This window comes from Phalacrocorax aristotelis, chromosome 12 (genome assembly GCF_949628215.1).
Source record: "Phalacrocorax aristotelis chromosome 12, bGulAri2.1, whole genome shotgun sequence".
Classification (NCBI taxonomy): domain Eukaryota; kingdom Metazoa; phylum Chordata; class Aves; order Suliformes; family Phalacrocoracidae; genus Phalacrocorax; species Phalacrocorax aristotelis.
In genome coordinates, this window is record NC_134287.1 from 1,205,960 (window position 1) to 1,224,216 (window position 18,257).

The 18,257-nt window shown below is 56.7% G+C and overlaps 1 protein-coding gene across 1 annotated transcript in view; it reads right to left on the bottom strand.

The window, feature by feature from the left end:
* The window catches only part of PSD (pleckstrin and Sec7 domain containing), a 37,900-nt gene that overhangs the window by 10,957 nt on the left and 8,686 nt on the right, over positions 1-18,257 (bottom strand). The window contains exons 5-10 of the mRNA XM_075107585.1: positions 15,785-16,225; positions 6,171-6,365; positions 5,578-5,658; positions 4,903-5,015; positions 4,020-4,078; positions 3,424-3,513 (exon numbers count right to left, since the gene is read on the bottom strand). Of these exons, the coding sequence (XP_074963686.1) occupies positions 3,424-3,513; positions 4,020-4,078; positions 4,903-5,015; positions 5,578-5,658; positions 6,171-6,365; positions 15,785-16,225 (979 nt within the window). The remainder of the gene's footprint in view (positions 1-3,423; positions 3,514-4,019; positions 4,079-4,902; positions 5,016-5,577; positions 5,659-6,170; positions 6,366-15,784; positions 16,226-18,257) is intronic.

Below are 18,257 nucleotides of genomic sequence, written 5' to 3' on the forward strand. Positions count from 1 at the left end.
ACCCGAGGCCTGGGGGAGACAGGGGCAGGGCAGCATATCACTCCCAGGCTAAACAGGCCCAAAAAAAACCCCAAAACCCACCAAACCCAGGGATTAGACTGAGCAAGTGTTCCTGAGATTATAGCTCAGAGGTGGGAGCCAGGGCTTTCTTCCCACATTTCTAATCACTCACCCAGCACTCTGAGCGTCTGAACCCTGCCGTTGTGCCTCCAAAGTGGAAGGTGGGGACCATCCTACCTTCCTCCCCCGGGGATCCAACTGCATTACCAGGCTTAATTCATTAACATCTGTGAAGTGCTCCCGCTCCTAGGCTGGAAGACAGCACAGATTTGGCTCACACCTGCAATCCCTAAGCAGCACCAGGGAGAAATGGGCACTGATTTGGCCCTATTGTGTTGCTACCAGCCAGCAAAGCACAAGGTTAAGCTAAAAGAGTAAGGAAGATGGGGGCAGAGCTAAGGCTCTGCAAAGTGATCAATCATGTAAAGGTCAAATCCACATCTGAAATGTAACAGACAACCATCAACAGTGAGTGAAATCCCAGGGGGCCTGGGCTAAAATCACACTGACAAGAGAAGAGCAACATCTCAAGGGCTAACCAAAATACCACCAGCTCCAGGACGTCCCACTTCACCTCCTTCCTTGCGGGGTGGGCAGCTGCCTTCATTTGGCCACAGGAGCTTGGGTCCAAGTTGGCAGGCTTGGGCATCCTCAGGCATGGCATTATATGGGTTCTTATATTCCTGGCATGGCTCCCTGTCCCAGTGGGGAGGACAGCTGAGTCAGAGAGCAGGGCAGCCCTGCCTGCAGAGTATGATTCTCCAGGGGAGCCTTCAGAGCAGAGGGAAGGGCTTCCAGCAGCAGCAGCTGAGGGCCAGTAAGGCATCGCTGCCTTAGCCCCAGCAGCATGAGCATGGCAGGGCACGGCGAGGCACTGCCAGTGAGGGGGACGTGGTGCTCAGCTGTGAAAGCACAAGCTTTGAAGTGTTTTCGTTTCTTCTGCATAAAACTGGGATTGTTTACATGTAGTATCTAGTAGCAGATAAAGTTCTTGTCTGACTCAGGCTGCCACCTGCTCTCAGCCATCGTGCTGCATTTGTCTTGGGACTCCCCACAGCCCAAGACAAGGGGAGCATCTAGGCTCACTGCAGGTCTATTCCTGATGCAGTCCCCAGAGCCACAGGGGATGGTGGCCTTGTGCCTGCTGCGCCCACCGAGGTCCTGCCCTGCTGTCCCTGTGAGTGCTGTGGGTGGGGGGCCACATCAAGCCCTCCAGCTCTGAAGCCTGCGGGGCAGCAGCCTGCGCTATCTCCTCAGGCAGGCTTGGAAGAGTCCCCAGGATCCTTCTTCTTCACTGCTGGAGCTGCCCAAGACCTAGCCCAGAGCTCCTCTGAAGCCTGCCAGCCCTTCCCCTCCCCTGCTGCCCTTAGGAAACACATGTGCTCCCTGAGGGCTAAAATAAGCCAACCAGCCGCGCAGCACACTTGCAGAGAAGCCTCAGTCCCCAGGTATGACCCACCAGCCAGGTCTGCCGAGGAGGCAGCATCCTACCCAGGGTCACAGGACTAGCACAGGCTGCCGCAGGGAGGGCAGCGGGAGACGCTTTCCCCATTTCTCTGCCCCCTGACCCTTTGCGGGGATACAAGCACCAAGCAGCCGAAAGTAGTGGGCAGAAAGGAGAGGGTGTCTTCTCCAGCTGAGCCTGGCAAAGGCTGCCCAGGAGAAGCACAGCCCTTCAGGAGCCTTTCCTTGCCTCTCCCCAGCACAGGGTGACAGCGCTTTCCCGATCTCAGCCGTCCCGGGACCCCACTCCCTGCATGGGCAAGGGGTCCCTGAAGTGGAGCGGTGCTTCAGGCGAGGAGCTCCAGCTTGCCCCACACATGGTTCCTTGCGCTGCCTTTTGCTCCCCCTCCCCAGCACGGCTCCTGTACAGAGGCGGCTGAAAAGCGGCGGTGGGAAGCACAGCAGCTGCAGAGGGAACAGGCCATTTTTAGCAGAGCAGCCTCCCTGCTGCTGGGCTGCGGGCAGAGCTGTGCAGGGCTGTGCTGCAGCGCAGCAGCCTCCCCGCGCTGCCTCACACCCAGCAAAAGTCTTGGCCCCTACCCATGAGAGAAAGCCTGTAGCTTCGTGGCACTTGCTACCCTATTTCCCCACTGGCTGGGATCTGATGGGATAACTTCATCTTGCTTGTTTAAACTGCCAGTACTTTTGGGGGTGAAGTTTAACAGGGATGTGGCAGTGCCTGAAGTGGGGGGTACACAACTGTGGGGTGCTGGGGGCTGCGAAGGGGACACACCAAGGAGCCTGCGGAGCTCAGATGCTCCAGGGCTCAGCAGCACTGAAGGGCAGGGGTTCAGGGTCTTAATTTTGGATGTTTCTATTCCATTTCGGGTGCATAAAGCCTTTTCTGGATCTGGGTTTAAAATTAGAGGAGAATTTTTCCTGAGTAACTCCTTTTACTGGCGAAGCGTGGGTTGAGAGGGAGGACAGACCTATTGAGAGCTGCTGGTAACCCCTTAATGATGGGGTGAGCGACACAGCCAGGAATAGGCCCGCAGAGGCTGAAAAGGGAGCTCAGCTTTTCACCCTCCATTGCCTGTTTTCATCAACCATCTCCCCCTCGTTGTGGCTCCGGAACCCTGTGGGAACCCATCTTCCACATTGCAAGTATTTGCCAACTGTAGTGCTTCACCAACAGCAACAGTTTCTGCCCAGCGGGTCCCATGGGAGCTAATCCTAATCCCAGGGCCTGAGATGGGGAGAGAGCAGCTCAGAAAATCTCCCCAGGAATAGGCGATGCCAGAGAAGTGCAGCGGTCTGAGGTTGGAGGTGCTCGCTGAATGCTGTCCTCCCTGGCCAAGCCCTGCTGGGAACTGGGTCAGGCACGGAGAAGGCAGGAGCCCCCCTGGTCACACCAGTGCAGTGAGTTCCCAGCTCTGGGACTTTAATCACCAGCCCACCCTCCCCATCACCATGCCTTGCCCATATCACCAGAAACGTTCCCTCTGCTACCAGAGATAGCTCCAGTCCCAGGGCCTGGCCACAGCTTTGGGCTCCAGTGCTCCAGAGAGCCAGGAAGGGCTGAGTACCATGGGGTCAATGCCAGGAAACCTCTGGCTGCAGCTGGGCAAACCAACCCTAGTAAGGTGGCCCTGCACATGCTCCCTTGCCTGCGATGCAGGCAGAGCAAGATCAGTTAGAGCATCAGGACCGCAGCGGGAGCTCTGGTGTCCTCCTGGGGGAATGGGGCAGCCCGTGTTCCCCTCAGCAAGGCAGGAGGAAAGCTGCGGGCCAAGGCACTGCCACCATTCCTGCATGAGGATAGACACATTCTCAGCATCCCATGGTCATCCATGTGACCCCACCCAATGCTCTTGCTTTTGCTCCTGCTGCTTGCTGGCCAGGGAGAGCAACCAAATTTACCTTGAGCAGCTCCTTGGGGAAGTCAGTGCCTCCGTTGAGCCCCTCCAAGTTGCCAATGAAGTCGGAGCAGGACATTCTCTTCCCAATGTTCTGGGGGAGCGAAACATGGGGGGTTACCTCCAGGCCAGGGGGTGGTGCTAGCAGAAGCAGGTCCCACAGCCCAGGAACAGACCCTCACCCATCTTTGCCATGGGGTGAGGGATGAGCCAAGTCTCAGGGGGCTGCTTGAAGGTGTGGGGAAGCTGCTGGTTTTGCCTAGACTCTAGGAGTCTTAAATAGCCTCCTTTGTTCTAAGTTGGGTGCTACCTGCTCCCATGGCAGCTAGTTTTGGAGTATCATTCCCACCCTCTCTCCCAGTCCACTTTCCCCTTCTGTCCTCATCCCACCTCCACATCTTCCAGCTCAGCACATCTCCTCCAAAGCCCCACTCTCTCCTCCACCAGCTCCCTCTCCCACTCATCCTTTCTCCCCTCTCTCCTCCCCAGACACATTAAGGGTGACCAGCCTTCGCAAGTCCAGGGTCCCACACCTGCGGTTCAGGGCAGTGGGGCGAGACAGTGCAGGGACAGATGGGGCTGATGGCAGTGGGGACTTACGTGTCCATGCAGATCTGTGTTTAGCAGCATCAGGGCGCAGGTGAGGGTGTGGGCACCGTCTGCAGCACAAGCACAGGACAGGAATTAGAGCCCTTGGCTTGGCCCTGCAGCTGGTGCTCCAGCCCCTCAGCGTCTCAATCAGGGCACAGGGGCTCTAAGCCCCCCAAGACAGCCCCGAGCCTGCTCTCCCACCCCAGGCACGCGGGGCACACAGCAGTCAACGTGGTGCTGGCAGCACATGGGCAAGTAGGTGGGAGGCCACTGAATTAAAGCTGGTCCCAAACCTGAGCATACAAACTCCCTTCCAAGCCTGCAGCCCCTTCAGCCAGGCAGCGATGCTGCAGATAATCCTGCAGAGCTCCTAGCACGGCAAGGTGGGACCGGCACAGCCCTCTGCTAGCCAGGCAGCCCAAACCTCACCTGCCCCAGAGCCAGCCCAGAGCAGACCCAGCATGTGAATGCACACAAGAGAGGCGCAAAGACGTGAAACAGTACAAAGTGGGTGCCTGTGCCGCCCCGAGTGCTGGGCACCCAAGTTTTCTCACCTGGCTATTCCCTGAGTCGAGGGTCTGAGAGCTGGGGTCTATTTGGTGAGGAAGGCCTTCTCTCGCCTCTTGTGCTATCTGCTCAAGGTCAGAATTAAGGATGGGTTGAGCCCTAGTTATGCATGATCCAACTGGAGCAGGTTTGTTTTTGTTTTTTTCAAAAAAATCTAAAACATCTGTCATTTGAGGGAGATGAGAGCTCCATGACTGGGGCTCTCTCCTAAGGTGTCAGTACAGGCTCTCAGCCTGCTCTCTGGTTTCAGTTTGAGCACCTTCACCGAACTGATGAACATATGCGCTTGCTTGAAACACACACACATGGACACACAGTTTCTTACCCTCTGAAGAGATGGCATTGGGATTACACTCGTAATAGCGCTGGGAAAAATGAGCCAGCACTCGCTCTCGCTCTTGCGTCTCTCCCATCAGGGCCAGCTCCTTTAGAAAGGACCTGAAGAAGCAGCAGCAAAAGCAGCATTGGTCACACTTGAAGCCCACCAGCAGCCTCTCCAATCCACCTTGTGCAGCAGTGGAGCTGTACTTTCTGCTCTGGAGACCCCCCTGTGTGTCAGATGAAGCCCTGCCATCGCCCATCCCTCCCAACCCACTGCAGGACTCTCCTCTAATCCCACAGCATCACACTCGGCCGGCACAGTGCAGAGAGCTACAGCTGGCCCTGGGCATTACGTTTGGGAAGGAGGCTGGGCTGACACCAAGAGGCTCTGGGCTTAAGGACTGGAAACCCAGTCCTAGGTGAACCTGACTGTTACCCAACCGCACTGACTGGTGAGCCGAGACCAGGAATGTTCTTTTGCAGTTGTGTGGCTGAGAGACCACTGTGGGACTCAACCCCCACCAGATAACAGGTCAGGGACTCTCCAGGTGGGAACCGTGGGGTCTCCTTGCTCCTGCAGATCCCTGTGTGGGTGCAAAGCTGCAGAGGGCATGGTCTGCTGGGATCCCACTTGGGTGGCCGCCACACATGCACGCATGTACATGCACTCAGCTCTGACCTGAGAGCCTGGTCCAGGCTCATTCCCGTGAACACAAAGAACTTCAGATATTCCCCTGCCACCATCTTGCTGAACTCGTTGCTGAAACAGAAAAGGGGGGAGAGAGAGTGGGATCAACCAGACCATGGGAACAGCAAAAGGCACACAGGGCTGGGGGGATTCCAGGAGGCTGGGGGCTCCCCAGGGCTGTGGGAAGCATGCTGGGGACAGAGGCACCCCACACCCCCATGAAACTCAGAGGAGTCACCCACAGATCCAATGGGAACACTGGGCATGTAGGAGAAACCTGGAGAAGCTAGAGCTGGAAGGGCCCACGAGAGGTCAGCTAGCTGTCCCCCTGCCCCGACACCTTACTGAGGCATCCAAGATGCAGTCATGGTAGGAAAGTACCAAAACCTGGATGTCTCAGGTTTTAAGACCCTTAGAGGGAACACCTGTACCAGGTGTTTCAGCCACAGGGAGTGGGCTCTGGGGTCCCTGCCAGCTATTCCCTGCCAGCTCGGTGACCTGCAAGGGCAACTGCTGTGGATACACCACGGGTACAGGTGGGCCCCTTGCAGAACGGGCCATTCCTTGCGAATACCCACACGTACTTCTTCCCCAAGTGACGGGCCACATCTGCTTTTTTAAAGCCATCCAGGTTGTAGAGCCTCTTGGCCAGGCGTTTGGCAGCCTCCAGGTCAGCCTTGTGCCCGTTGGAGAGGGTGTCTGTGCTGCCCAGGGCCAGCTGCTCCACACTGTCCATCTCCGAGTCCGAATCTGAAACGAGCTGGCTCAGGGGGTGGTCGCTGCAATGGGAAGGGACACTCCACGTTAGCCTGCCTACAGATCCTGTCCTTGTTCAGCTTCTCGGGAAAAGCTTTGGAAACCAGCTACTCACTGCTGGGACCCAGGTTGAACAACACTGATTAGAGACACTCCGAGGTCAGGTCTGGGAGCTAAGGAAAGGTTTGGGGATGCAGCTGGAGGAGAGGTGGGGTGACAGGACAGCTCCAGTGACTGATGACAGGAGCAAGGCACCTAAACCCACATCCAAACTGGATATGGAGAGACAGGACAACTGCTCGGAAGTCCCCCACCCTGAGCCTGTGAAACTGCATGTGTGGGCTCTGGCTCTGCCAAGTTCTGCCGTAGCAGAGACTTGGAGCAGCAACATGTGCACATCACATGCTGTCCTACAGCTCCACACTCATTTTTTAACCTGGACAAACTCCTTGTGCTGTTGTTGAGCGCAGTTTCTACACAAGACAAGACAACTATAATTCCTTCACTCGCCTCTTCCCACCCACCAACTTCAAAGCGCTTCACAGAAGGGAAAACTGAGGCAGAGAGGGCGAAGTCAAAGGAAGCCCTCCCCAGCCTCCCAGCTCACAGTGGGGTGTACTGTCTTCTTCAGGCTGCCCATTAGCTCTCAGCCCACCATGCCTTAAATGGCCACGTTAGGAGACGCTCTTGGCTTAGCCCCCAAAGCAGTCTGACTCAGCAGCACAGAAGTTATCCCAACCAAAAAACTGGTTGAATCTAATCAACAACGAACGTTAAGCAACTCTGACCTCACTCAAATTTTCTGGCAGCCCTCACAATGTTCCAGTCTGATTTATTTTTAAAAGTCTCTAATTGAGTTTTAAGAGGCCTGCTCTCCTGAGCCAATTACCCAGGCCAAACTCCTTGAGGCTCCACTTCTTCCACGAAGGACGAGCCTCGCTGCTCAGCACTGCCTGTCCCAGGGGAGCCCTGCGCAGCACCGACAGACCGCCCCATGTCTTGGGGGGCTCTCAGGTGCCTTCCTCCCAGCATCCCCAGCGGGCATGCAGTGGGGGAAGCTGCTCTGTGCTCAAACCTGTGGGCCAGACACTTCCCTGGTGAAAGCGGCTCCCCAACGCCCTGCAAGTCCCCAGGGAGGTACAAGCCAAGTGCATCACTGCTGAGCTTGGCAGTGCCAGGCAGTGATTGTGGTAAGACCTGGATGGGTAAGCCAGGCCTCATTTGGCCTCAGACCTCCCCAGGGAGCCTGCCCATCACCCCATGCCACCCTGGAAGGAGCAGCCACGAGAGTGGCCACAAGGTCCCTAGGAGTGCACCAGCTCTGAGTCTGCCTGCTCCGGGGAGCTGCGCTGGGGAGGAGACTTCCAGCATCACCATCCGCACCACCAGCACACCCCGTCCTGCAGGCACACCCCCCCCACACCTGCCTAAAACCTCTCTTCCTCCCAGAATAGGATGGTTGTATCCAAAGGTGCCGCTGGCATGAGCCCTGCTGCCCCCCAGCTGTGCCTGCACTGCCTGGCAGGGCCAAAGTCACCCCAGGGAGCACCCGACAGCAGAGTAGGCTGGGTGTTGTTGGGCCAGTGCTGCGCACACATGGTCCCACTTCAGCTCCTTGTGTGGCTGCAGCTGCTGTGCCCTCAGCCAAGGAAAGGGCTCACAGGCTCTTTGCTTCCCAGCAGCACAGAAGATGAATTCATCCCAGCAACTGGCACCTGCCAGCCATGGGTTGTGGTGGCTGTATTTTCTGCTGAAACTCTGTCTGCTGTCACAGGGGCGCGGGCACCATCCGCTTCCCAGTCCAGCAGCTCCAAGGCCACTTTTACAGCCATAGGCTGAGCTACAAAACTCAAAGCCACTCCTGCACCACTCTCCATGCTCTAGCTGCACCTCCAGAGCAAGCAGCTGCTCAGTCACCCTCTGAAGGTCTTTTCATTCTTCTCAACCACCATCACTAAAAACTCCTGATACCCTTCTGGACCTTGTCTGTCCTGCCTGAGAGGTTGTCCTCCCTCACATGGCCAGTTCCCGGAGCCTCTGGGGGCAAACCTAGAGTTCTGAGTCTCCCCCCATGACCTCTCTTCCCAATCTGTGGTCCTCACCTTTCCTGCCTTGCGCTGAGCATCTAGGCATGGTGCGATGTACAAAACCTCTAATGTCCTTCAACACCTGTATCTCCCTGTAGGCTCTCAACCTGTGGCTGCAATTCTTGCCTTGCTTCTTGCAATGGGCATGCAGGGATCACAGCCTGGGTCTCAAAGCAGCTCTACCAGCAGGATCTACTGTCCCCGCACTCACCAAGTCCCCAACTGATTTGGGGTTTTACATCAGCAACGCATAACCTTGCTCTCAGGATGAGGTACTATCCATCCATGCCATGAAACGGGTTTTCTTCCAACACTCAAGCCACTCATGCTGTTAAATACAGACCATCAGCCTTGATAGGCTGGGAGCACCCCATTCATGGCATCCATCTGTCACCACTCAAAGCCCCAACTGGCTTGGAGAACGTGCAGCTTAGAGAGAAAACTTAGAGCCCAATTTGCAAGCAAATGGAGAACAGAGCAAAGAGACACGACCATGTCTAAGGCAACTGAAGTGATGCTAATTTTCTTGCCAATGAGCTAATGCCTCAGGGTGGGTTTTTTTAGTGTATTTTCTAAAGTGACATTTCAGTTTTGCTTGAAGAAACAGAGATATTATTTTATATTAGATACATTTTCAACCCGAGAACTAGCCCACACTTAAAGGATAAGTTCAAATTTGGTATTGTGCGAGTATCCTCAGTGTGCCTGAAATGAGTCATCCCCGAGCAGACCCAGCGCTAGCTCAGCCCTCTCCCTGCTGCCCACTTAGGACGGCCACTGCCACCCGCCATGTCACCAGGAGCAGGAGTCCCCCTGCCACCTCCGAGGTGTTTGCTAGAGAGCCTGGGTCCCCAGCGCCTGCCTCAGCAGCAGCGAGGTGCTGCCGGTGGTCTCTGCGAGGAAGGCACATGATCCAGCTCAGGGCTCGCCCCGGCACAGAGGCTCTTCCTCAACCACCTCCCACCCCGGCTCAGCACGAGGACCAGGTTCTGCTCCCAGCCCCGGAGAGCAGCTGAGGGACCACGGTCCTGCTCGGGGCCACCCTACCACAGACACTCCTTATCCAGGGACAGATGCTTCTCTAGGACCCGAATGTTCCTTCTGGGGACCAAACAGTTCTTTCCTGGAGCCAGATCCTTGTTTCACCCCAATATTCCTCCTCTGGCCGACTGCCCAGAGCCCAACAGAAGAGACCGCAGCACCTTCCTTGGCTGCAATGCAGTGTGTCACTGCAGGAGCCCTGTTGCCCTCTCCGCCTTGCCACCACATTCCAGGTGAACCTGGCACCATGTTCTTTCCACGGCTGTCAGCAACCAGGAGAAAGCCGCCTCTCCTGGATATGGGGCAGCAATAAGGCACTAGGGTCAGCAAAGCCTGCCCTGGAGGGCTGACCTCCAGCTCCTGGCTGCCAGCAGGGATGTATCTGCATGGTGGGACCCTTCCTACACAGTATCTGCGCGGCAGGACCCTCCCTGCACCAATGTCCTGCTCCCCAAGAGTAGGGAAGGAGAGACATCCCTGGGGACAGGCTGGGCAGGGTGGCCATTAGTTTCAGCTGGGGGTGCTTACCTTAGCTCCTGCATTGTCCAGGATACTTTGCTTGATACATTTCCAGGTGAGACACCTTCTGTAGAAAACTCAAAACCCCCAACCACAATCCAAGTGCCACTTGCTCCCCACGGGAGGCTGGTTTGCATCCTGCACTATGAAGGGACCGGGCAGGGAGCCTGGTCCGAGTCTACGAGGGACACATGCATGGGTCAGAGCAGCACTCTGCCCTCGATGCCCAATGCCCCACATGCATGGCTAGATGCCCAGTGCCTCTGCCAAGTGAGCCCAGCCTGCCTAATATTGCTGCTAAGAATGTACCAGACCGGATCTTTGGCTGAGCTAAATAAACGCAGGTCCCTCCATCGGTCTCAGCGGAGTGACTTTGATTTATGACAGCCAAGATCTGGGCTGGCTCACTCCTCGCAGAATTGAAGTTAGGGCTGGGAGGACACTTGAAGGTCATCCAGGCAAGCCTCCAACCACAGGCAGGGCTGAACCTGCTTTCTGGCAGCTCTGGAGTCCAACCAGGTCCTCAGATCACCCAGCCACAGCAGCGCTTGCCAGCGTTACTGCTGCCAGATCCAGGTAGGAGCAAACTTTAGGCAGTTGTGCCCCTCCGCAGTCCTGTTTCTCTGCAGACTTCCAGAGCCTCCCCTGCAGCACCAGTCCTCTCTGGATACGCCTGCCTGCCCTCCGTCACCCCATCTCCCCAGTCCCTCTTGTGGGGGGCAGCTGCAGAAGACGGGCTGACTCTGCAATCCCACCAAAAAATTTCTGAAGCCAGCTCAGAGTCTTGAAATCCAGTTACTCACGTGCTGGGTGGAGGGTTGTCTTCACTTTCAGAGACACAGATGCCATGGGGTCAGTGCAGGGAAACCTCGGTCTCTCCGACCCTTGGGCAAAGCCCAGCCTAGGGGCTCTGAGTCAGACCTGGGGGCTGGAATTAATGCCTGACACGAGGGGCTGCATCCCATGAGTATGTGCTGCTTCCTGTGCCTTTGTGGGCAGCCCTGCGTCCCTGCCTGCTGCCCCCATCCTCCATGCCGTGGAGCACACACCCCAGACCCAGCATTGCCACCCCATTCTGCATCCCAGCTCCTGCTGTCCTTCAGGGCTCCACATGAAAATGCTTGGGAGAAAATCATCCTGCCCACTCTGGCTTGTGCCCCATTTCTTGCTGTGCCAATGCTTGTGGGGAGACCCCTTTATCCTGCACTCCAGCCTTGTCCCCCTCCCACGCTTCCATCCCACACCATCCCTCCCTTCCCCTATCTCCATCTTTTCCTCATTGCTCTCCTTCCTCAGCCCTCTCCCCCCCACACTCCTGCATCACACCCCAAATCCACCCACCGGGCCCCAAACTGGGCACAGCCCTCAGGGCATCGTCTCACCAGTTTGCCCAGTGCCAACTGGGAGCTCAGGCCAGCTGACAGACCTGCGTTGGCCTCAGGAAGGGGGTGTGTGGGGGGGGGCACCAGCTCACCGACTGCTGCAATAACAAAAGGGACCTTATAAAGAAACACAGCGGAGCTTATTGGCAGGGCCCCGGCGCTCCCGCACACGCCAGCAGCCGCGGTCTGGCAGGGAAGAAGGTTTCACTCCCGGCGCATCCTCCCCCCCGGGGCGGCTGCCAGCCCTCCGGGCTCCCGGTCCTCCCACGCAGCCGCAGCTCCAGGGCTGAGCTCTCCCTCTAGCGAGGCTCTGGGCGTGCTGCCCCTCGCTGTGGTATCTGGCCCTTTTCATCATGAGGTTTGCAGCGTCGTGTCCCCCCCCCGCCTTTGCTGCTGCTTTTCCTGCCCTTCTTTCCATCCCACCTCAGGCGATGCCCCCGATTCAGGTCCCGGCAGACCCTGCCTCGCTCACCTCCCACGGGGGTGGTAAGGGGGGCAATCCCATCCCCTCCATCCACTGGCACTCCTCGGGGAGCCGCACAGCTGTGCCTGGGGCCAAGGCTGGCCCTGGAGGACTGGGACAGCTGGGTGGCTGGATTTCAGAGAGCTTTCACCCCCCGGGAGATGCATTTTGCCCATTTTCATTCCATCCTGCCTGTCAGGTCGGCAGCCTGCACATGGGATTGCAGCAGGCGAGGCGGCACTCTGGGCTCCCGCTCACACCCGGCAGCACAGCAAAGCCCAGGGATTTGGATCCACAGCTGCAAATTCTGACGGCTACCGCAGGAGCAACCTCCCTGTTGCTGGCTCCTGCCCTGGCTCCTGCCCTGCCACCTTGCCAGCACCGCATCTGCCCCCGAGCAGCCCCCCCAGCCCCAGAGGGACCCTGCCAGCCCCAGAGGGCTCTGCCCCCACATGTACACTGTGGGTCACTGTCACGGCCTCGGGGACAGACTGCTTTAGCTGCAGCCCTCTGTCCAGCAAGAGCGGGGAGTACACACCTTCATCACCTGCCCAAACAGGGCGTTAAACTACTCATACACTGGGGTTGCCACCGTGGGGTGGGGAGGGGGTCCCACACTGGGAGTCTGGCTGTTCAGCCACTGGTTCCTCCCTTTTAGCTGAGGTCAGGTCTGTACTCCCCACGTGCAAGGTCAAGATAAAAGCGTGGTCTCAGACTATCGTGTGCTAAGGGACACAAGAGCCTTGGCACAAGGCACAAGGCTGGGTGAACCAAGGCCACCAACTGTGGGGGACATCACATCTCCCCAGCAATGCAGAGGGCATCACTGGCTTGGCTGTTCCTGCCACCAAGGGAGATGGAAAGGCACGGGCTGCAGGGCCACCCAGATCCCAAATACTGCAGCAAACAATGTCAAAGGTTTTGGAGGCACAAGAGGGACAGCAGCAGGGTGGCACACAGAGGTCTAGACTCACTGGCCTTCTTCAGCGGTCACCTCTCATGTCAAAGCCCTGCAGCCCGAGGTCACCTCTGCCAACCCTAAGGCTGACAGCCAGTGTAAAGCACAGCCTCCACCGCAAAGCCCACCTGCCCAGGGTGCCCCATCCACCTGAGCTGGTGGCAGTCAGTGCTGCTTGTGAGCGTAGGTGGTGGCAAATTCCCTGCTCTGGCCCCGCTGGCATGGGTGATGAATGGCTGCAGAGGTTCCTGAGCTCCTTTCCCCAGCAATTTCCATTGAAGACCCCTTAATAGGAACATCACAAGGATACTCCCTGCTGGAGCAGATCAGCCCTGCCAGGTACCAGGAGCCACTGGCTTCAACTCAGGGGAACCTTTGAGCAACCAGCCCAGACACCTCTCTTCAAACTACTTGGGAAGCTTCAGCTTCATGGTTGGCTCCACTCAGAGTCTAGAAAGTTGGTAGCACCAGTGATAGGGAATGAGGAAACTTCTTGCACCTCTCCCTTGCAAGAAAGCCCTGCTGCCTGAGGACTGACCCTGTGGATGATGGGCTGTCTCAGCCCCTGGTACCCCTGGCCTTCCCTGCTTCCCAGTCTAGCTCGTGCTGCGGTCCCAATCTCCACTCCTCTCCACCACACAAGACACCAGATCCCAACCACCCCTGCCTCCCTGTCTGCCATCGCCCGTGGGGGCTGCAAGGGGAGACGCACTCCATTGCCAGGAACAGACAGTGGGGCTGCTGCCTGCTGGGGGTCTGCGGCAGGGCCCTGCTCCCCCTCACCACACTTCTCACTGTCTTTCCTGCAGCCTCTGATTCAGGCCACTGCTGGGGCCAGGGCACCTGCTCACCTGCTGTGGGGCAGCATGGTGGGTCTGAACATCACCCACAGCCCAGGAGATGGGCAAGAAACAGGGCCTGAATGGGACTAAGAGAATTGCTGTGCAGGAACCTACTGATAACGAACGGAACTGTTTCTAAAGGGGAAAGCTGTCGCTTGGGACTCTGGGTGTGTGTGTAACAGAAGGCGAGGCCGGTGCTTATGGTGCTATGGAAAGCCCAAGCCTCAGTGTCCCCAGGCCAGGGAGCACAGTGAGGGCTGTGGCTGGGTTTCCCCCATGCTCTGCCACCACCAAAGCAGAGGTAATCTTGCTTGCAAGGGCTGGAAGAGGAGAAGACAAGACAAGAGGCTCAGCCAAGGTGGGCTCAGCAAAGATCCAGGACAGTTGGTGGCAGGGACACAATACCCCTCCATGGCCTGGGTCACAGCCCAGCACTGCTCTGAAACCTGCGCTAGGAGGGGAGGACAGTGCTGCAGCATCTTCAGTGCTGCTGGCATGCTCTGCGCTCCACTGACTATAAATCAGTGAGGAAAAACCTGTGTTAAGCCACGTTACTGCCATTCCTGCTGCCAGCTGTGTCTCTGCACCCTCACACCGCTGTGTGCCCCTGCAGCAGTGTTGCTGTGGTACGATGGCACCCTGTGGACGGCAAGTCAGACACTGTCCTCTCAGTTTCTCCAGAGTGCTCTGTTTCGGTTTCTTGCCTTGGCAGAGGAACAGGAAGCCTATTCTTCCTGCAGAGGGCACTGATCATGGCTGGTTACTGCCACCCTTTGCTGCCTCAGGCCTATCGGACATCTCCAGTTTTACTGCACGAACCTTGCCTGGCTGCTGTGTCACCGTATCCCTGGCTTCAGTGTTGCAAAGAAAAGGAAGGCCTAACCCGGCACCTCTTTGCACCAAAATGCCCTTGGAGTGATCCAGGACCACAGAGCATATGACATACTCCACTCTCCTCTCTTAACTGTAGACACCAGAGAGGGCACAGAGCTCAGATCCCCACCCAGCCACCACAAGCAGAGCCTACAAAGATGGCACAGGTTGTGACTAGAAGTGACACAGGCTTGATCTAGAAAAGATGAAACCCAAAAAAGTTTGGTGTGGAAAAAAACCCAAAGCCTAGAAAATGGCTGAGGTATTCAGGAAGCTCTGGCACTGCACAGGTCACCAGGCAGAGAGACCTTGCAGGGAAGCAATGTGAACTGGAAGGTCAACACTGATATGACTGAGACACCAAGTTCTCCGAGGGCTGCCAGCTCTGCAGCTGAACCACTGGATCAGACCTGACATCCAGACTGGACCTGACAACACTCAAGATGAGCATACCCTGGAAATGGGAGAAGATGCGGCCTGCCAACCTGCCACATCACAAGTGCCTCAGCTCAAGACCTTGCTGGAAGGGGGAGGAGTGCAGGAAGGTAGTGTCTCAGCCTGGACACGGTCTCACACAGGGACAGGTTGGAAGTGGTGGGCCTGAATTCCCCCAGCGTGCTCCACCACAGATCTCCCCAAGCACAGGGCAGCCATCCTGAGCCTGCCTGCACCCAGGTTTGGAGCAACGTACAGGGAGCCCCTGGGAGGCTGTGCTCACCTCTGCCCTCCATCTCCCAACATACACAAGTCTGAGGAGGTTCAGGAGGCCAGGACGATAGGTACAAGGTCATGGGATTCTTGCCCTCAAGAAACAAGAGGCTATTACTCGAGTGGTGAGGGACACGGTACTATCAGGAAGTCTTGGCCTCTAGGAGGGAAAGGCTGTTGAATTTCTACTGGTACTCAACTTCTGACTGCCCTCTCCCCACAAACACCACGGATGCTGGACTGTCCTGCAATGGGAACCACCACGGGATTGAAGTCCTGGGACTCCCTGCTTGCTAGGCTGGAGGAATCCTCACAGCCCTCCAACACCAACAAAGCTAGCAAAGACGAAAAGGGAGATGTAGTCCCACCAACACGCCAACAACAACACCGTGGTGATCACTGGCCTGATCAGCCGCTTCACAGAAAATCCAGCACGCCCAGTCCAGACCCTTCCCCCCCTTCCCCAGCAACACCGGCTAGGCTCTGGCTGCAAAACACGCCGCATAGGGTTAGGCTCCACACCAAGGCTTGGTGGCCCAGGTGGACAGCAAGCATCTTTGGTCACTCACCTCATGTTGGAGGCCAAGGGAGTACCAAAGCTGTCCTCTGAGTGGCAAGGGCTGTGGTGAGCACCCTTCCTTCGTCTCCCCTGCTCCTCCCTCTCCGTCCAGGGGGCATCTGTGGCTGAACTGGTCCCAGAGTCTGGCTCCAAGTGAGCCAGAGGAGCAAAGTTCTGCTCGATCAGCTTGGCGCTGTCTCTGATCTGTCCCTGTATTTCTGGGGTGAGGGTTGGGAGGTCAAAAGTGAAAAAGGTCCCATGGGTACGGGCTGGGGAGGAGAGGATGTCAATGGAGTCCAGGCTGGTGTAAGATGTGCCTTTGGCTCGATGGGATTCCATGATGCTTTCAAAATGCTTGCTGAAAGAGTCCATGCCATCCTTGGAGAGGCTGTGCCCTAGGAGAAAGGGCACTGGAGACTTGAGCATACCCTGTGTGTCTCGGTCCGTGATCCTAGAGAGAAAAAGAGAATAAAGCGTCACTGAGGAGCAAGGCATCAAAGCCCCTAAAAAAACCCCACGCACTGCTCCAGAAGGAAACTGTGGAGAGCAGAAATCTCCTCTGAACATCTGTAGACCTCCAAGGAAATGCCTCGCCTGCCCAAGACATCATGGGAAGAGGGACTGGGCTGGCCTCCTTCCAGACATATGCTTCTCCTTTAATGTGCCACAGACTTTTGTTCCTTTAGCGGCTCATCCTCATAAGAAGCTTATGAGATGGCTACTGCTCCCAGTCACTCGACTTGAGCTTAGATCCAATAAAGGGCTCAAGCTCCAGAAGTAGGATGTGGTTCAGCTCCATTTCCAACCAAATCTGGAAGTGGCTGAATTTTCCACGACGCTTCATAGCTGCCAGCTCCCAGAAGGCTCCTCCTGAAGCTGCTCAGGACAGCATGACACCTTCCTCCATAAACGCACCATGGTCACTGAGCACCACGCTCAGAGCTTGACCAACACCCACCCACAAGGTCTGCTGCCTGGTCCCAGGAGATGTTTGGTACCTGGCACAAGGCGGTGCTGAGCCCCAGGTTTCCCCAGACAGTACAGAGGGAGCCTCACACCCAGCGCTGGGCTCGGGGACCTGAGCTGGCCCATGTCATAGAGGCCAGGCTTGGTCCTGGCTCATCATCTTGTCAGGGACCAGCCCCACAGGAAGGCCCAGCCTGTCTCCAGCGCAGGTCTGGGTCCAGCCTGACACAGGAGTTTCTAAACACTGAAGCCCTGAGTGTTGTCTCCTGTAAATGAGATGGAGGTCACAGGGACACTTCCAACCCAGGGAACATCAATGCTTCAGCTGTACAAGCATAAACACAGCCCTAAAAGCCTACTTTACTCATAAGCTGCTATAATTTTATTAAAGCAGCAGAAAAGCACTTGATATGCCACTCTCTCCTCTGCTTAAAGGACAGAAACTGCTCCAGCTTGTCATAGCATTTGTTATGAACAAACAGCTTCGTACAGAGGGCTCAGAAGATACGTTGCTGTTACAAGCACCAAATGATTTTCATTCATTAGCCTTCACATACTGCTCAAAAATCTCACCCTGATTACTTCAGCAGGCCAAGAGCTGGCAGCTTGACTCCCCCAGAGAGCCGGCTGGCTTCAAGGGGAGCAGAGCTAAGCCAGACACACAGGTAAGCAAGGCAGGATGGAGGCTGCTCCCACCCATCCGTCAGCGCTTCCCTGGCTGTGCAGCACCGCTTGATACTCTTACCATTCCCGTAGGAGCCCCAGGAGCAGCCACCTCTGTGCTGGCTTTCTGGGGAGGACAAGGCAGATGAGACCTCTTTAACATCTGTAGATGAGCTTTACAGATGCGAATGTGCATTCACTGTCCTTACTACCCAGCTGTGTCCTAGCAAACCAAGCTAACACTGCTGACTTTGTTTTGCGTCTCAGATCCATAATGCGGGTGAAGAGCTGTGCCGGAGAGGACAATGCCAGTGGACGGAAGGGACCTTGTTCCCAAGAGACCGAGGTGGGCTCATTCTTGGGATCAAGTATATTGCCACCAAGCCACAGAAAAAACATGGCTGGTTTTGTCCACACCATCCGAGCTCTGGAAGCAATCTCTCCACCCCAAAATATCAAGCACAAAGCCGTTCAGCTCCAGAAGTATCTAGTCGCAGCAGCCTGGGCACAATGCTGTCTGCACCCACCACTCCTGCTCAGACCTACACGCTTCATCAGCCCCCACTGTGCTGCCCAGCCCTCCACAGCTGCTGCCCCACTGCACCCGTTCCAGCCCCTTGCCAGGAGGAGTCACTGAACCCAGACAAATGCAGCTGGGAGGGGCAGAGGAGAGGAGGAGATGCAGAGACTGTAACTGAGCATCTGCACAAGGGCGATGGGCAGTGGGAAAGCAAATAGGTTTCCAGCCTTGAGCTGGGGTGAGGGAGGTGGTGAGCCTTCCCTGGGAGAGAGACAGGTGGGTATAGAGAGGAAACGGATCCCAGGAGCTGATGGCTGCACTGCATTGCACGTCA